Source organism: Medicago sativa, chromosome 1 (assembly GCF_051527215.1).
Source record: "Medicago sativa cultivar Bolivia chromosome 1, Bolivia_mono, whole genome shotgun sequence".
Lineage (NCBI taxonomy): Eukaryota > Viridiplantae > Streptophyta > Magnoliopsida > Fabales > Fabaceae > Medicago > Medicago sativa.
Genome location: NC_140749.1, coordinates 93,089,531 through 93,104,762, shown reverse-complemented (window position 1 = coordinate 93,104,762; position 15,232 = coordinate 93,089,531). Strand labels below are relative to the sequence as shown.

Here is a 15,232-nt window from a genome sequence, read left to right as displayed (position 1 = left end):
TACCGATTTGTAACGGCCGCAATCCCGGTACCGGTCCGTTTTTTGAAACCTTGAATGGCACCAGCAAAAAGCCCTGAAATGGCGTAAAGGCAAACAACTTTGTTCATGTCTAGTTTTAAGGCCTTGCCCTTTTCCTGCTGTTTGTTTGTTTTTCTTTTTTCTTGAGGGGGAGGGGAAAATATGTAATTAAAAGAGCAAAACTCACTCACTTCTGCACTCAAGGTTTTGATAGAATTTCATTTAATTAGTTCATTATATATAAGATCCTCAAAGTTACAAACCTTGTACAACACTCTTTTTTGTTTGACTCAGCCTTGAACAGCACTCTTTAAGATTAAGAATGGTTCGTTGATTATTCCAACCAAGTTAAAAAAAAAAAAATGAGAAGGCCCACCTGTCCAATTTTTGTGCAACGAGTCAACTTTGGGTATTGTGGTTTTTGCTTTCTTGCGGAGCACGGTATAACTGACCAGAGTGCTACAATAATAAATACTAATGTTATGCAAAATTTAGTTTACCAAAGGACAGCAAACACAGTTTAAATATTGGCCAAGAAATTCTCAACAACCAAAAAAGTTGGCACAAGAGAAAGATGTTTTGTGTATCGGTTTGTCTTTTTCTCATACCAACATTTTGTATGTTTAGATGAAGGAATTCGAAAGTGATAGTAGGAGGGCATGACCTTTTTTTTCCTTCTAAATTGATGAAAACTATAAATTGTTTCTAAAAATAAATCGTGATTATGTTATATAATCATTTCTCATGTCACTTTCAATTTTTATAATTTTTTTTAGGTATAAAATCTTAAACATATATCAAAATATAGACTTAGTTATTTAAAATCTCCTAAAGCCTTTTTTAGGTGTCATTTTTCTTCACTAGGAGTTTGCTCTCTCCTCTAGAAACCTTTCTCACATCCATATTTGCTCTTGTGCTCATTTGTTTCAACAAATTCACATACACATGTTTAGGATATGGCTCTATTATGACATGTCACTCCTGTTATTTGCAACCATTATGTTGCACAGTCCACAAGCCTTTTTGAATCAATGTGAAAACGCCCTAAGCGTTGCAATATTTCCTCTAATTGTATGCCTTCACATTGCATGTTGTTGCACCTCTTTTAGACATTCACCCGATCTGTCGTCCACCTAAGTCACTGGATAACAAAATTTTACTAATTTGCCATTTGTGTGGTGCTTATCAACATTTGACGACTTTAGAATTAGTACCGAGATTGTTTCAAGTAAACATGAGAAAATAATTCTTCAAAACTTATAAAAATCCTATTGGTATGAAAGGAAAGTATACGCTATGCATAGGATGATTGAACTCGACTAAAGCACGATGATCTTCAAGGTGAATTCAAAATATAACCTGACAACATTAACATATTCAGAGGACCAAATTGCATAAGATGCATTTACTTTTGGCAAAATTACACAATTAGTCCCTTAACTTAATTTTAGGTAACACTTTCGTCCTTTATCTTTTTTTATAAAATATTGTCATTTTATAACAAAAAGGACTAAATCGTTACAAAAAAAAGATAAAGGACGAAAGTGTTACCTAAAATTAAATTAAGGGACTAATTATGTAATTTTGCCTTTTACTTTTCAACTTGTATAAGCCTATTCTTCTTTTTCCAACTCTTTTCAAATTGCCGTGTACACTATTTAAGCTTAAATATTTTTCCAACTTCTATAAAATTTAAATTTTTTATTTAATTCCTAAAAACAAACAATATACAGTTTCGTGATTTGTAATGTGGGTAGGTAGACTAAAAACAAAATTTGAAATGATTACTTGACTAAATATATTTAGCCAGTCATTTGTTTGCTACCATGTTGAGTCTGTCCTTTTAACAAAATTAAAATTGATAAAATCTAGAAAGAATTTTGTCACGACAATTACCAGGGAGAGAAAAATGTCACATGTAGTTCATGGTGGACCGATGTTCAAAGATTGCTCAAAACTTCAACGAAATCAGCATTGCCACCTTAGAGTAAAAAATTAAAGTTCTCCAAGTTTTTGCAGCCAAGGCTGTACCTAATGAAAAATATAAATTGTAAGGACAAGTAATAATACTACGACCTTCAACTAACCACCACTCTAGTTATTGTTTTAATTTTAAATGATTTTTTAATATTAATCTAACGCAGATCACATGAAACACTTCATCACCCAATAAGCCACTTTTTGTCATACCCCCTTGTTAATTTTTATCCAATATAAGTCACCTACCCATAGTCCTGCTATGAAAATGGATGGAGCAATTGGGAGAGGTGGGCTATTCACATTCATGCATTAAAGATGAGAATGGAGCAGCAAATCAGAGACCATAAAACAGCATAGGAACCTAAAACAAAGAAGCATCCTCGTGACCTATGGCTCTTCGGTCTCGTACATAATCGTCCCCATCCTCCATCTACTACAATTCCCATTCTCGTGATTCTTGCTAATTCTCTCTTGATGCAAGCCTGTGGCATACCAATTCATGCCAAACAGAAACCAACAAAGGAGATAAGAAATAATTAGATGAGAAAGAGAGGAGACAAAACATCCACTCATCAGATATCCTACTTAGCATAGCATCTACAACCATCAACAACAATAGTTCTGGCGAGATACCTCTTGAAATTGACCAAGTTTGAAGACACTAATCCAGATCACTTACTTTTCAATTACTAATAAATCCACTGTTAAAATAATCACCCACAATGGACAACCCGATCCATCTTAAACGCAGAAACTAATTACTACTTTTTGTCTAACTACCATTTTCACCACGAAAAAACTCACCATTTGTGTTTCCTAATCAATTAAACTAAATTTACTGGATCACTCATTTATCATCACGGTTGATCGATTTTCAGCAATCATCGATACTACCAATGATTCCAAATTGCAACCTAATACAATGACTAGTTCAACGTTGCAAAAAATAAGAGCAGATAAAGGATGACAATCAACATTGAATGATTGGGGAAGATGATCTGTACACAACAGTGAAAATCTGCTATCAACACCGGACAGCAATACCTAAAATCTCAAAAACTGTACTGTCACAAAATACCATATTCCATCTATCACTAGATTGGAAAAACGACCTTTAATTGGACAAAGTTACTAGCCGAGGATGACAATATATCCTTACAAGAACATCTATAAACATAACAATGCAAGTAAAATATTCACGGACTCCCATGAGCTGCAAAAGATGGTTCCCAGTTTCAAACACCAAATAAGACCTGCAGAAACAATTATTTGAATCTTCAATTAAATTCCTTTTAATTCACTAACTCATGTTTTATTTCTCTTCATTTGCCCTTCATTTGCCTTAAATAAAACAAAGAAAGGAAAACAATTTTACACAAAAGTTCAAGACTCCAGAAATAAAGCAAATACCCAGAACTTGATAACTAAGCATAGAAAGACCGATTCAAATCTCAGATGCACTTCAGCTTATTAACACTTAATATAAAGATAACTACAAAACGAGAATATACATGATAATCTTGAAGACGTATAACAATAATCAACTCAATAATCATGGGAGTAATAGAATGCAAAGTATTGACGCTTCAAAAGAATGCAAAAAATTCAATTTACACTGGGGAGGCGAGTAATAGAACAACCAACAAAAATGATCAAAGAAAACACACCAAGAGAGTCTATAAACGATAAAACAGACTAAACATACATCTGATGTGGTTTACTGAATGTATAAGACTGAATCCAAAGACTTTTTAACAGCACTAAAAAATACGATCAAAACAAATCAAAGTAAACAGACAAATGAATCCGCATAATATTAACAGCACTCAGAAAGAGTAACAAAGCACATCATTGGCAAAAATGAATATAGTTGATTATTTCGTACTTATTACAAAATGCTAAGTTTGCACACCAAACAAACAAAAGATTCAATCCTAATCATTGTTGTGTCGAATTGAAACCATGGTGGATTCAGTGCCATATTATATCAGTCATTTTCCACCATTGCTCAAACACAATATTTATGCCGGCCCCCCATAACCCTACCTACTCCTAAATCCTAATCAAAACATAATGTATCTGAACTGATTATTATAAAATAACAACTAAAATCATCACATAAAACCAACTTAAGAAGGATTAATACCTATCTAGATACTTACAACTTTCAATCCAAATCTTCTTGCCTATTTCCAAATCCCCTTTCACCAGAGTCCTGAGCAGAGTCATCTGAACCAAAAGGATACCGCAGAGATATTCTGAAAGTTCTGTGGACAGGTCTATTTCCTCCTCCACCACCACTGCTACCACCACCACCACCACCACCAACGGTACTGTTACCACCAACAACAGACCTCAACCCATCGCCACCGTTACCATCCCTACCCCGGTTCTCATAATCAGCATCATCAGTAGGCAATTCATGTCGACAAACAGGGCAAGAGTTATGCAATTCAAGCCATGGAAGCAAGCAATCATCATGATAAACATGCTTACAAGGCATTTGCTTCACCTGTGTACCTTTCTCAAACTCATCCTGACAAACAGCACATTGATTCAACTCCGAGTTCAACAACGCATCATCAACGGTCACCGTCGGAAGATTCTTAACAGCCTCTTTCGACGCCGGCGGTGTGCCGTAACGATTCGGATCATTCTCCGCAAGCTGCTGAATCAATTGCTCGAAGCCAGCACCGAGGAAGTAATCGCCAAGGTTAGAGGGAACCCGAAACCCTGGTTCAGATTCAGAAGGATGATTGATCTCGAATTGAATGTTTGCACCGTCGGCGTGAAGGCCGTTGAGATGATTCTGAAGGAAAGCGAAGGGGTCGAAACTATCGGAATCGGGTCGGGTCCTGGAAACGGAAGCAGAATTAAGGAGTAATGGGAGAAGAGCGAAGGGATGGAATGGAAATTCGGAATCTGAATCGGAGGAATGATCGTGATGATGGTTGAAGCGGAAAATCACGTTAGGGTTAGGGTTAGGTTCGGGTTGTTCACATTCTTCGAGAAAACCTTGGAAGCAAATTGGGCAGAAAGGTTCAGAATCATCGTCGGTGCAGGTAACTCTCCGACTGCACACGTGGCAGAAGAAAAGCTTACCTCCACCGCCACCACCGCCATCGCCGCCAGAAGACATGACTCGTAACTCAAATCAACAATTTCACAGTAACGCGGCTAATGCCAGGTTTTTTGGTTTCCAACAGAGCTTCGGTTTTTTAAATATAAATGGGCCCGTTTTATTGGGCCTGTTCCGAAAAGATCGGTCCAGCCCAACATAATTTTTTTAATTTATTTTTTTAAAAAATGGAATAGATAGATATTTTTATAACCAACTAATATTAACATAATCTTCTTCTTCTTCAATTTTGGGACACAACGCAAAAGCAGAAGAACTCAACGCAATATTCTTCGTTATGTGTAGTCTCATTTCAAAGTCACACTGTCACTTAGGGTTGGGGCAGCTCTCTTTGCAACCTCTTCAAACACGGTAAAGTGTAATTGAATTTTGAAGTGTTTTTGTGTGTTAGTTACTTTACTCGTTGGGTGTAGATAGTTATGTGAATTCTTCACTTTGTGTTTGCAGGAAGTTGGAGTATGGAATTGTGAATGTGAAGATGAGTGGGATATTGAAGGTGATGTGTAAGGGTATGTTGACACCAAGAAAGTTCATGCAGAGGAAGAGGAAAATGGTGGTTTTCAAAGATGCTGCTGATGAAGCTGAACAGAAAAATTGGTGGAGACTTATGAAGTTAATAGATGAGACTGGTTCTGCTGTTTCAGTGCTCAATTCGGAGAAGATGAAAAATCAAACTATTCCTAAAGACCTTGTTGTTGGTACTTTGATGAGATTTAAACAACTCAAAAAGTGGAACCTTGTTGCTGAGGTATATTCCAATGCTGTTTTCTTTGTATTTTTTTCTTTTTTATGAATTTGACTCATAATGTTGTGCGTGTGTGATCGTTTGGAGGATAATTTGGTTTTAATTTTAGCTTTTCTAAATGATTCTAGTCTAACATATGAAGAGTGGACACATGTGGAATTAGGCATGTCTCGGTGTCTGAAGCACCTAATTTTTTTTTTTTTTTGAATGCCAAATGTTAACATGTTATGTTAGTTTTTTCTCCTTTCTAGGACTTAAATCCTGAACCTCCAACTCCTTAACCCTTGTCAATGTTCATAGTTTTTGACATTACGTGTCAATATCCGTATGTGTTCATGCCATAGTCTGTGCTTCATAGATTCTAACTGACTAGGATGGCGTGTGATTGTTTCAAGGATAATTTAGTTTTTAATTATGAGTTTAATTAGTATGCTTTGTCAGTGTACAATTATTTTATACATACATCCAACAACGTGTTTCCGCATCAATTAATATATGACAACTCATGTGTTTCATTTTCATTAATTGACGTAGCAACACATTGTTGGATGCATGTGTAAAATAACTATACACTGACAGAACATACTAACTAATTTCTTTAATTATTAGCTCTTTTGAATGACTCTAACCTCTGAAGCATGTACACCTATTGTATTAGGCGTGTCTTGGTGTCCGTCCAACCCACCTTATAATAAATAAACAAATAAATAATTATGTATGGGTGTCATTGTCCTGTGTTTTTTACATCAGCAGTGCTTCATAGATATTTTAACTGCCGGTCGGTTGTTATGTGGTTGTTGTTCTGTTTAGATTCTTGAATGGCTTAGGGCTCAAAACTGGTGGGATTTTGGCAAGATGGATTTCTTTATGCTTATTACGGCTTATGGAAAGCTTGGAGATTTCAATGGTGCTGAGAAGGTGTTGGGCTTGATGAATAAGAATGGTTATGCACCAAATGTAGTGTCTCAAACTGCACTTATGGAAGCATATGGAAAAGGAGGCAGATACAACAATGCTGAAGCAATTTTTCGTAGGATGCAGACATTCGGCCCTGAACCTTCGGCTTTCACTTATCAGATAATACTTAAAACATTTGTTCAGGTAACATACATATCTACCTTTTGCGATTTTGGTTCCCATTTACATTGCACTGATGGGATTACCCTTGGTGCTAGTGGTTATTGTTGTTGTTCTTATAATTCTGTTTACCCATAAGAAACTTTCAGTCGAAGTAAAATGGATAATATTGATCACTTGCATTCTTAACTTTAATTTCTACACTTGGTTAGTGTTGAAACAAACACCTTAAACATATATTCTCATGTGAATTTGAAATTAGAGATATTATGTGCTATATTGAAAGAAGGAAAATGAGAGACCTATGGTGAAACCGTATATTTTCAACAGGCTACAAGATAAAATCATCATGAGTTAACACTAGTCGTGACTGTCCCAAGATAAAATTAACTCCTACTCATCTCCTAATGTTCCTTTGATAATTACGTTGAACTCAGGATATATTTCTGTGAATTTTGATTGCATAGACTGCTATTGAGTGTTGGAATTTCAATTTTGCATTCATATAATTAATTCAACTGCAGGGGAACAAGTTTAAGGAAGCTGAAGAAGTATTTGACAAGCTACTGAATGATGAAAAGTCACCTTTGAGACCAGATCAGAAGATGTTCAATATGATGATTTATATGTATAAGAAGTCTGGAAGTCATGAAAAAGCTCGCCAGACATTTGCACTTATGGCGGAACGGGGAATTGAAAAAACTACAGTAACATATAATAGCTTGATGTCATTCGAAACAAATTACAAGGAAGTTTCAAACATATATGATCAGGTAAAATTTAAATATCGATCTATTTACTTTCACAGAATCCGTGATAGAGTTGGGATTTTTTCATTTCGTCTGTGTTGTAACTTGTATCCTATGCATGCTTACTACAGTAATCATTTTTCCAAAAATTGAATATACAACTTTTAAACATCATATTATTTATTTAATTAGATATGATAAATCAAAATTGTTGTACCGTACATCAATAGCAACAGTTTTTGAGCTCTGGAGTACTTATGTGAAATTTTAATCTGCCTCTTCATGTAGGATATCTTGTAGTTCATAAGTAAAGACTAAATTTTCAACTATTTTGACATTGTCTTTGTATCGTAGAGGTAAAGAACAGTCTTATCAAATTGCCAATTCCCACAAATAAGCAATTTAGGCTTAGAAACCTTTCAACATGCTAATCTGGTCAGCATTTTATTAAAATATCAAATCTCTGAGTTATGAAACTTGGTCCTTATACACAAGAAACAGTGATACTGTCTAGAATTTTCCTGACAGATTATTTATTTAATCTGTGGTATTTTCAAGAGTTTCCATTGGTTTTTGTCCTGTATATATGTTCTCCTTTAATTTATTGTCTATAGTTAATTGATCAGATTTTGAAGTAAATGCCTAATTTTAGATGCAAAGAGCTGATCTCAGACCTGACGTGGTTAGCTATGCCTTACTCATCAATGCTTATGGGAAAGCCAGGAGGGAGGAAGAAGCATTGGCTGTATTTGAGGAAATGCTTGATGCTGGTGTCAGGTATGCCAGAGAATGAGAGAATAAAATTATTAATGCCAAGAGTTATAGAAAACTGAATAGTTTAGCACTGTAAAATTAAGTTTACCATTATTTGTTATTGCATCATCCTTGAAAACTAGTAATTTCAATTACATATTGCAACTCTTATAAGTTTTAGTAGTCATGTATTCAATTTAATGATTTACTATCTTTGGAGGCACAAATTTCAATTGAAATATCGATCCACTGTATTAGAATTATTAGAATATCATTGTCATTATTAGAATATTATTGTTATTATTAGAATATAATTGTCATTAAATAGTCATGATTGTATAGCAAATATACAGAGAAACTGACATTGTATATGTATCATTGAAAATCAATAGAAAGGCAAGGCCTATCATTCCAATATGGTATCAGTAAGCATAGGTACTGATCCTAAACCCTAATTGTGCCGCCGTTCTCCTCACATAACCGGCTGCACAACCTTCTTCTTTCTCTCATCTCACCCACGCTGTTCTGATCAGCTTTCTTTCTCTCATCATGTCTGCTGCACAGTCATCTCCCTCCTCCTCTCCCAAATCTTCCTCCTCCTCTCCCAAAAACTCTGCAACCACGCAGAATACCAATCCTCCCATTCATCCCGCATTCACCATCTCTAACATCACCAATTTTATCAAAATTACCCTAAGTATTGAAAAGGGTCAATACAACACTTGGTCTGAACTCTTCAAAATCCATGCCCGTGTTCATCAAGTCATTGATCATATCATCCCATCTGAAACCACATCATCTCCTAATCTCAAAGACACCGATCCAAATCTTTGGGCACGTCTTGATGCTGTTGTCCTTCAATGGATTTATGGCACCATTTCTGATGACCTTCTTCACACCATCATTGAGCGGGATTCAACCGCGGAAAATGCGTGGAACAGATTGTTCAACATTTTCTATGACAATAAAAATTCGCGGGCTCTCTACCTAGAGCAAGAATTTTCTAATGTCCATATGGAACAATTTCCTGATGCATCCACCTATTGTCAACATCTCAAATCTCTGTCTGATCAACTCTCTAATGTTGGTGCTCCCGTGTCTAACGAAAGGCTTGTTCTTCAACTTATTTCTGGCCTAACAGATGCGTATGCTACGGTGGGTTCACAAATCCGTCATGGAGACACTCTTCCACCTTTTTACAAAGCTCGTTCTATGATTATCCTAGAAGAAACGGCCAAAGCAAAGAAAGCAGCAAATTCCATCAGCAACTCTGCTTTCGTATCATCTCTTGATGATAACGTAGCCTCAGCAACTCCCTCTCAGCAGCGCAACCACCGTAACAACAACAACAGTGGTGCTGGTCGCGGTGGCCGAAACAATGGTCGTGGTGGACGTGGCAGGGGTAGAAACAATGGTCGTGGTGGAGGTCGTTCCCAGCCTCAGCAACATCAGTGGCCTCAGTTTCCCTCTCAGCAGCCTCAGTGGACCACTCCCACATATCCCAGACAGCAGCAGCAGTGGGCATATCCATGGCAGCCATGGGCCACTCCACCGTGTCCATATCCGACAACTGGTGCTCCCCATCAACAAACAGGCATACTAGGTCCTAAACCTCAGCAAGCTCACATGGCAACTGCTCCACCTCATATGAACAGTCAGCAAGGCTCATCTTATTATGCTCCGACTGACATCCAAGCTGCTATGCATACTCTCTCCATCTCTCCTCCTGATGATCAATGGTATATGGACAGCGGGGCGACTTCTCATATGACGGGCAATGGAGGTAATCTCACATCTTATTTTAATATGAGTAATAATATTACTGTTGGAAGTGGTCATCATATTCCTGTAATTGGTTGTGGTAATGCATCTTTACCCAATTCCCTAACCTTAAACAATGTTTTGCATGCACCAAAACTTATCAAAAATCTTGTTTCTGTCAGAAAATTTACAATCGATAATGACGTTTCTGTTGAATTTGATTATCTTGGTTTTTCTGTGAAGGATTTCCAGACAGGAACGCTTTTAATGAGATGTAATAGTTCTGGCGACCTTTACCCTATTCCCACAAGACCAAACACAACAGCACTACCACCATCCGCCTTTGCTGCTTCATCTAATGAGTTATGGCATAGTCGTTTAGGACATCCAGGAGCTCCTATCTTAAATTCTCTTCATCGAAACAAACTTTTGCTATGTAATAAGTTTCGAAATGATTTCTTTTGTCACTCTTGTCCACTTGGGAAACAAATAAAATTACCTTTTTATAATTCATTGTCAGTTACTTGTATGCCTTTTGACATTGTTCATAGCGATCTTTGGACTTCTCCGGTATTAAGCTCCGGAGGGCATCGTTACTATGTCTTATTTCTTGATGATTTTACTAATTTTTTGTGGACTTTTCCAATCTCAAACAAATCACAAGTACATTCCATTTTTTTACAATTCCGTGCTCACGTTAAAACACAATTTGAACGTGAAATAAAATGTTTTCAATGTGACAATGGCAAGGAATACGATAATGCTCTTTTTCATAAGTTTTGTGAAAAAAATGGAATGTCTTTTCGATTCTCTTGTCCTCATACCTCCCCTCAAAATGGAAAAGCCGAAAGAAAAATTCGTACAATCAATAATATAATCCGAACCCTCCTTGCCCATGCTTCTATTCCACCAGTTTTCTGGCACCATGCTCTTCAAATGGCCACTTACCTACACAACATACTTCCAAACAAGAAACTCACTCTCCAGTCACCCACCAAAATTCTCTACCAAAAAGACCCGTCTTATTCACACCTCAGAGTATTTGGATGTCTTTGTTATCCATTAATTCCGTCCACCACTAGGAATAAACTCCAACCTCGGTCAACACCATGTGTCTTTCTAGGATATCCGTCTAACCATAGAGGTTATAAGTGCTATGAATTGTCAAGTCGTAAAATCATTATTTCTCGGCATGTCATTTTTGAGGAAAATATGTTTCCCTTTTCCACCATGAATGCTCCTACAACGACTGACTATAACTTTTTAGATGATGGCATAATCCCCCTACTTCCCTCACACTTGTACACCACATATCCACCAGCCCCCTCTCCCAACATAACCGCCACCCAATCACCATCACCAGCAGCCCAACAAACTCCTACCCCTCAAACCACGAACCACACAAATGTTCCCCTCTCACCAACCTCCTCGGCCCAACAACCTACACCCACGGTTCAAACACCTTCTCCCTCCCAGACAACGACTCCACAAACAACACCTACCATCTCTTCTCCACCGATTCCAACACCCATTTCCCCTCCTGCACCTCATTCACCTCAAATGAGAACCCGTTCACAACACGGTATTGTCAAACCTCGTACACTTTTCAACCTACACACATCAACCAACCAAATTATCTCTCCTTTACCTACAAATCCCATTGATGCATTAAGAGATCCTAATTGGAAAATGGCCATGAAAGACGAATATTATGCTCTTATTGAAAATAAGACGTGGGAATTAGTTCCTCGTCCCTCTAATGCTAATGTTATTCGAAGTTTGTGGATTTTCAGGCACAAGAAGAAATTTGATGGTTCTTTTGAGCGATACAAAGCTCGTCTTGTAGGTAATGGTGCTAATCAACAATCAGGTGTCGATTGTGGAGAAACTTTCAGCCCTGTCGTCAAACCAGCCACTATTCGCATGGTACTTAGCATTGCAATATCCAAATCATGGTGTCTCCATCAACTAGATGTCAAAAATGCATTTTTGCATGGAAATCTTGACGAAACCGTGTATATGCACCAGCCTCCAGGATTCCGTGATCCACAATATCCTGAGCATGTTTGTCTCCTCAAGAAATCTCTTTATGGTTTAAAACAAGCACCGCGTGCCTGGTACCAAAGATTCACTGACTATGTTGCCACATTGGGTTTCTCTCACAGCATCTCTGATCACTCTTTATTCGTTTTTCATCGTGGCCTTGATACTGCTTATATCCTTCTATATGTGGATGACATAATTCTCACTGCCTCATCTGATATTATGTCTAAACTTAGTTCTGAATTCGCCATGAAGGACTTGGGTCCTCTGAGTTATTTTCTGGGAATATCTGTCACTAAACACACAGGTGGTCTTTTCTTGTCTCAAAGAAAATATGCAGAGGAAATTATAGAACGAGCAGGCATGTCCTCTTGCAAACCATCACCGACTCCAGTCGACACCAAGGCAAAACTCAGTGGCTCTTCTGGGAATCCATATCATGACCCAACTGAATATCGGAGTCTTGCAGGAGCACTGCAATATTTAACTTTCACAAGACCCGATATCTCTTATGCAGTACAACAGGTATGCCTATTCATGCATGACCCTAAAACGCAACATATGTCAGCACTGAAGCGTATCATTCGGTATATTCATGGCACTATTGATTTCGGCCTTCACTTACATCCCTCCTCTGTCAGCAAATTGGTTTCTTACACTGATGCAGATTGGGCTGGTTGCCCGGACACCAGGCGATCCACCTCTGGTTACTGTGTTTATCTTGGTGACAATTTAATCTCATGGTCTGCCAAACGCCAACACACCCTCTCTCGGTCCAGTGCCGAAGCCGAGTACCGCGGAGTCGCCAATGTAGTATCTGAATCTTGTTGGATTAGAAACTTATTGTTGGAACTACATTGCCCAGTCACAACAGCCACTCTCGTTTATTGTGACAATGTGAGTGCTGTCTATTTATCTGGCAACCCAGTCCAACATCAACGCACCAAACACATTGAAATGGATATACATTTTGTGCGTGAGAAAGTCGCCCGTGGCCAAGTACGAGTCTTACATGTCCCTTCACGTTACCAAATCGCTGACATCTTCACCAAAGGACTTCCGTTGCAACTCTTTGATGATTTTCGTGATAGTCTCAACATTCGTCAGCCTCCCGTTTCGACTACGGGGGTGTATTAGAATTATTAGAATATCATTGTCATTATTAGAATATTATTGTTATTATTAGAATATAATTGTCATTAAATAGTCATGATTGTATAGCAAATATACAGAGAAACTGACATTGTATATGTATCATTGAAAATCAATAGAAAGGCAAGGCCTATCATTCCAATACACTGTAACATCACTATGCCTTGGTGCTATGTGAGTAAATCATAGAAATATTCATAATCCTAGCTATATACCAAGCTCTGGTGTCTATTGTGCATAAACAACAACAACAACAACCAAGCCTTATCCCACTAAGTGGGGTCGGCTACATGAATCAAACAATGTCATAGTGTTCTATCAAAAACAATGTCTTTCTCCAGCTCATTAATGTCTAGATCCCTCTTAATAGTTTCTCTTATAGTTTTTCTAGGTCTTCCCCTACCTCTAGTGATTTGACTTCCCTCTATTGTGCATAAACAATTAGTTTTCTTCTTTGATAATTTTTTATTATGTGGAACATTTTAGTGAAAATGGCTGTCTGTTTTGACAACCGTTATTTTCTGATTCTATTGCTAAATAAATTTTAATTCATCCACACGTTTCAATAAAATCACAGTATTCTCTTCCTTTTGCAGACCAACTCGGAAGGCTTACAATATTTTACTGGATGCATTTTCTATATCGGGAATGGTAGAACAAGCTCGGACTGTGTTTAAGAGCATGAGAAGGGATAAGTAAGTTGTGTTTCTTTCTATCATTCATTAGTTTATATTTTGTTTTAATGTTAAACGAATCTGTCACTAAGCTATTCCAATTCAAACAACCCTACATATATCCCTTACACTGTTGTCCATTAATGTTTAAGAGGCATCCAAACTTTCCAAAGCAAAGTTAAAAACAAGAAATCCTGCTTTGGAGAATGATCTGTGTTCGGTCACAAGAAACGAACAGCAAGCATTTTTCATAATCATTTTAAATTCATGTACTGGTTCAAGCATGAATTTACAGAATATGTATTGCTGTAGAATTTTACCATATCGTTTTACTTTTCTTCGCGCAGGTACATGCCAGATCTTTGCTCATATACTACCATGTTATCAGCATATGTCAATGCTCCTGACATGGAGGGTGCAGAGAAGTTCTTTAAAAGATTGATACAAGATGGTTTTGAACCTAATGTTGTCACTTATGGAACCTTAATAAAAGGGTATGCTAAGGCAAATGATATTGAGAAGGTAATGGAAAAGTATGAGGAAATGCTTGGGCGGGGTATCAAGGCCAATCAAACAATTTTGACCACTATCATGGATGCACATGGGAAAAATGGAGATTTTGACAGTGCTGTTCACTGGTTTAAAGAAATGGCATTGAATGGACTTCTTCCTGATCAGAAAGCTAAAAATATCCTTCTATCTTTAGCAAAAACAGAGGAAGATATAAAAGAGGCTAATGAGCTGGTACTACATTCCATTGAAATTAACAATTTACCTAAAGCTAACGACCATGAAGAGGATGATGATGATGATGATGATGATGAAGAAGATAATTATGAATATTTTGACACCAAGGATGCAATAGCTTATGACGAATAATGAGGAAAGATGAGTTGATCAATTTCCTTTAAATAGCTTATGACACCATAAATTTTGTACACCTGCAAATTTAGGGTATTTGTATTTCGGGGTTGAAAGTTTTTGTTTATTTTTAAGTTGCCATTATAATACAAAAAAAGCTATAGGATTTTAGCCTTCAAGAGTTATGTTGGGAAAGTGGAAAAGTATTTTGTCTCATCATCCATAATGACAAATTTCTCCCCGACTAAAAAGACAATTTGTGTCATCTCATTTATGAAGA

General features: G+C 37.2%; 2 protein-coding genes across 6 annotated transcripts; one reads left to right on the top strand and one right to left on the bottom strand.

The window, feature by feature from the left end:
• Window positions 1–140: 140 nt before the first annotated feature.
• Window positions 141–5,189, bottom strand: LOC146959270 (E3 ubiquitin-protein ligase RING1-like). 5 transcript variants are annotated; one of them, XR_015024866.1, is made up of 4 exons: window positions 4,145–5,189; window positions 2,245–2,480; window positions 1,915–2,049; window positions 141–1,159 (listed from the first exon to the last, which is right to left on the bottom strand). XR_015024866.1 is itself a non-coding variant. In XM_085740835.1 (2 exons), exon 1 carries the CDS (start codon window positions 5,135–5,137, stop codon window positions 4,166–4,168), a length of 972 nt encoding a protein of 323 aa, XP_085596961.1. In that variant the 5' UTR covers window positions 5,138–5,189; the 3' UTR covers window positions 1,915–2,049; window positions 4,145–4,165. The 5 variants fall into 5 exon arrangements, 4 of the variants coding, with proteins under 4 accessions (XP_085596961.1, XP_085596962.1, XP_085596959.1 ...); XM_085740835.1 differs by lacking the exons at window positions 141–1,159; window positions 2,245–2,480; XM_085740836.1 differs by lacking the exons at window positions 141–1,159; window positions 1,915–2,049 and having other exon boundaries at window positions 2,287–2,480; window positions 4,161–5,189.
• Window positions 5,190–5,346: 157 nt separating this feature from the next.
• On the top strand, window positions 5,347–15,131 carry LOC146959269 (Tetratricopeptide repeat (TPR)-like superfamily protein). Its single transcript, XM_085740831.1, has 7 exons — window positions 5,347–5,488; window positions 5,585–5,885; window positions 6,693–6,983; window positions 7,484–7,732; window positions 8,361–8,485; window positions 14,014–14,112; window positions 14,439–15,131. The coding sequence occupies exons 1-7, from the start codon at window positions 5,415–5,417 to the stop codon at window positions 14,968–14,970; spliced, it is 1,671 nt and encodes a 556-aa protein (XP_085596957.1). The 5' UTR covers window positions 5,347–5,414; the 3' UTR covers window positions 14,971–15,131.
• The last annotated feature ends 101 nt before the right edge of the window (window positions 15,132–15,232 follow it).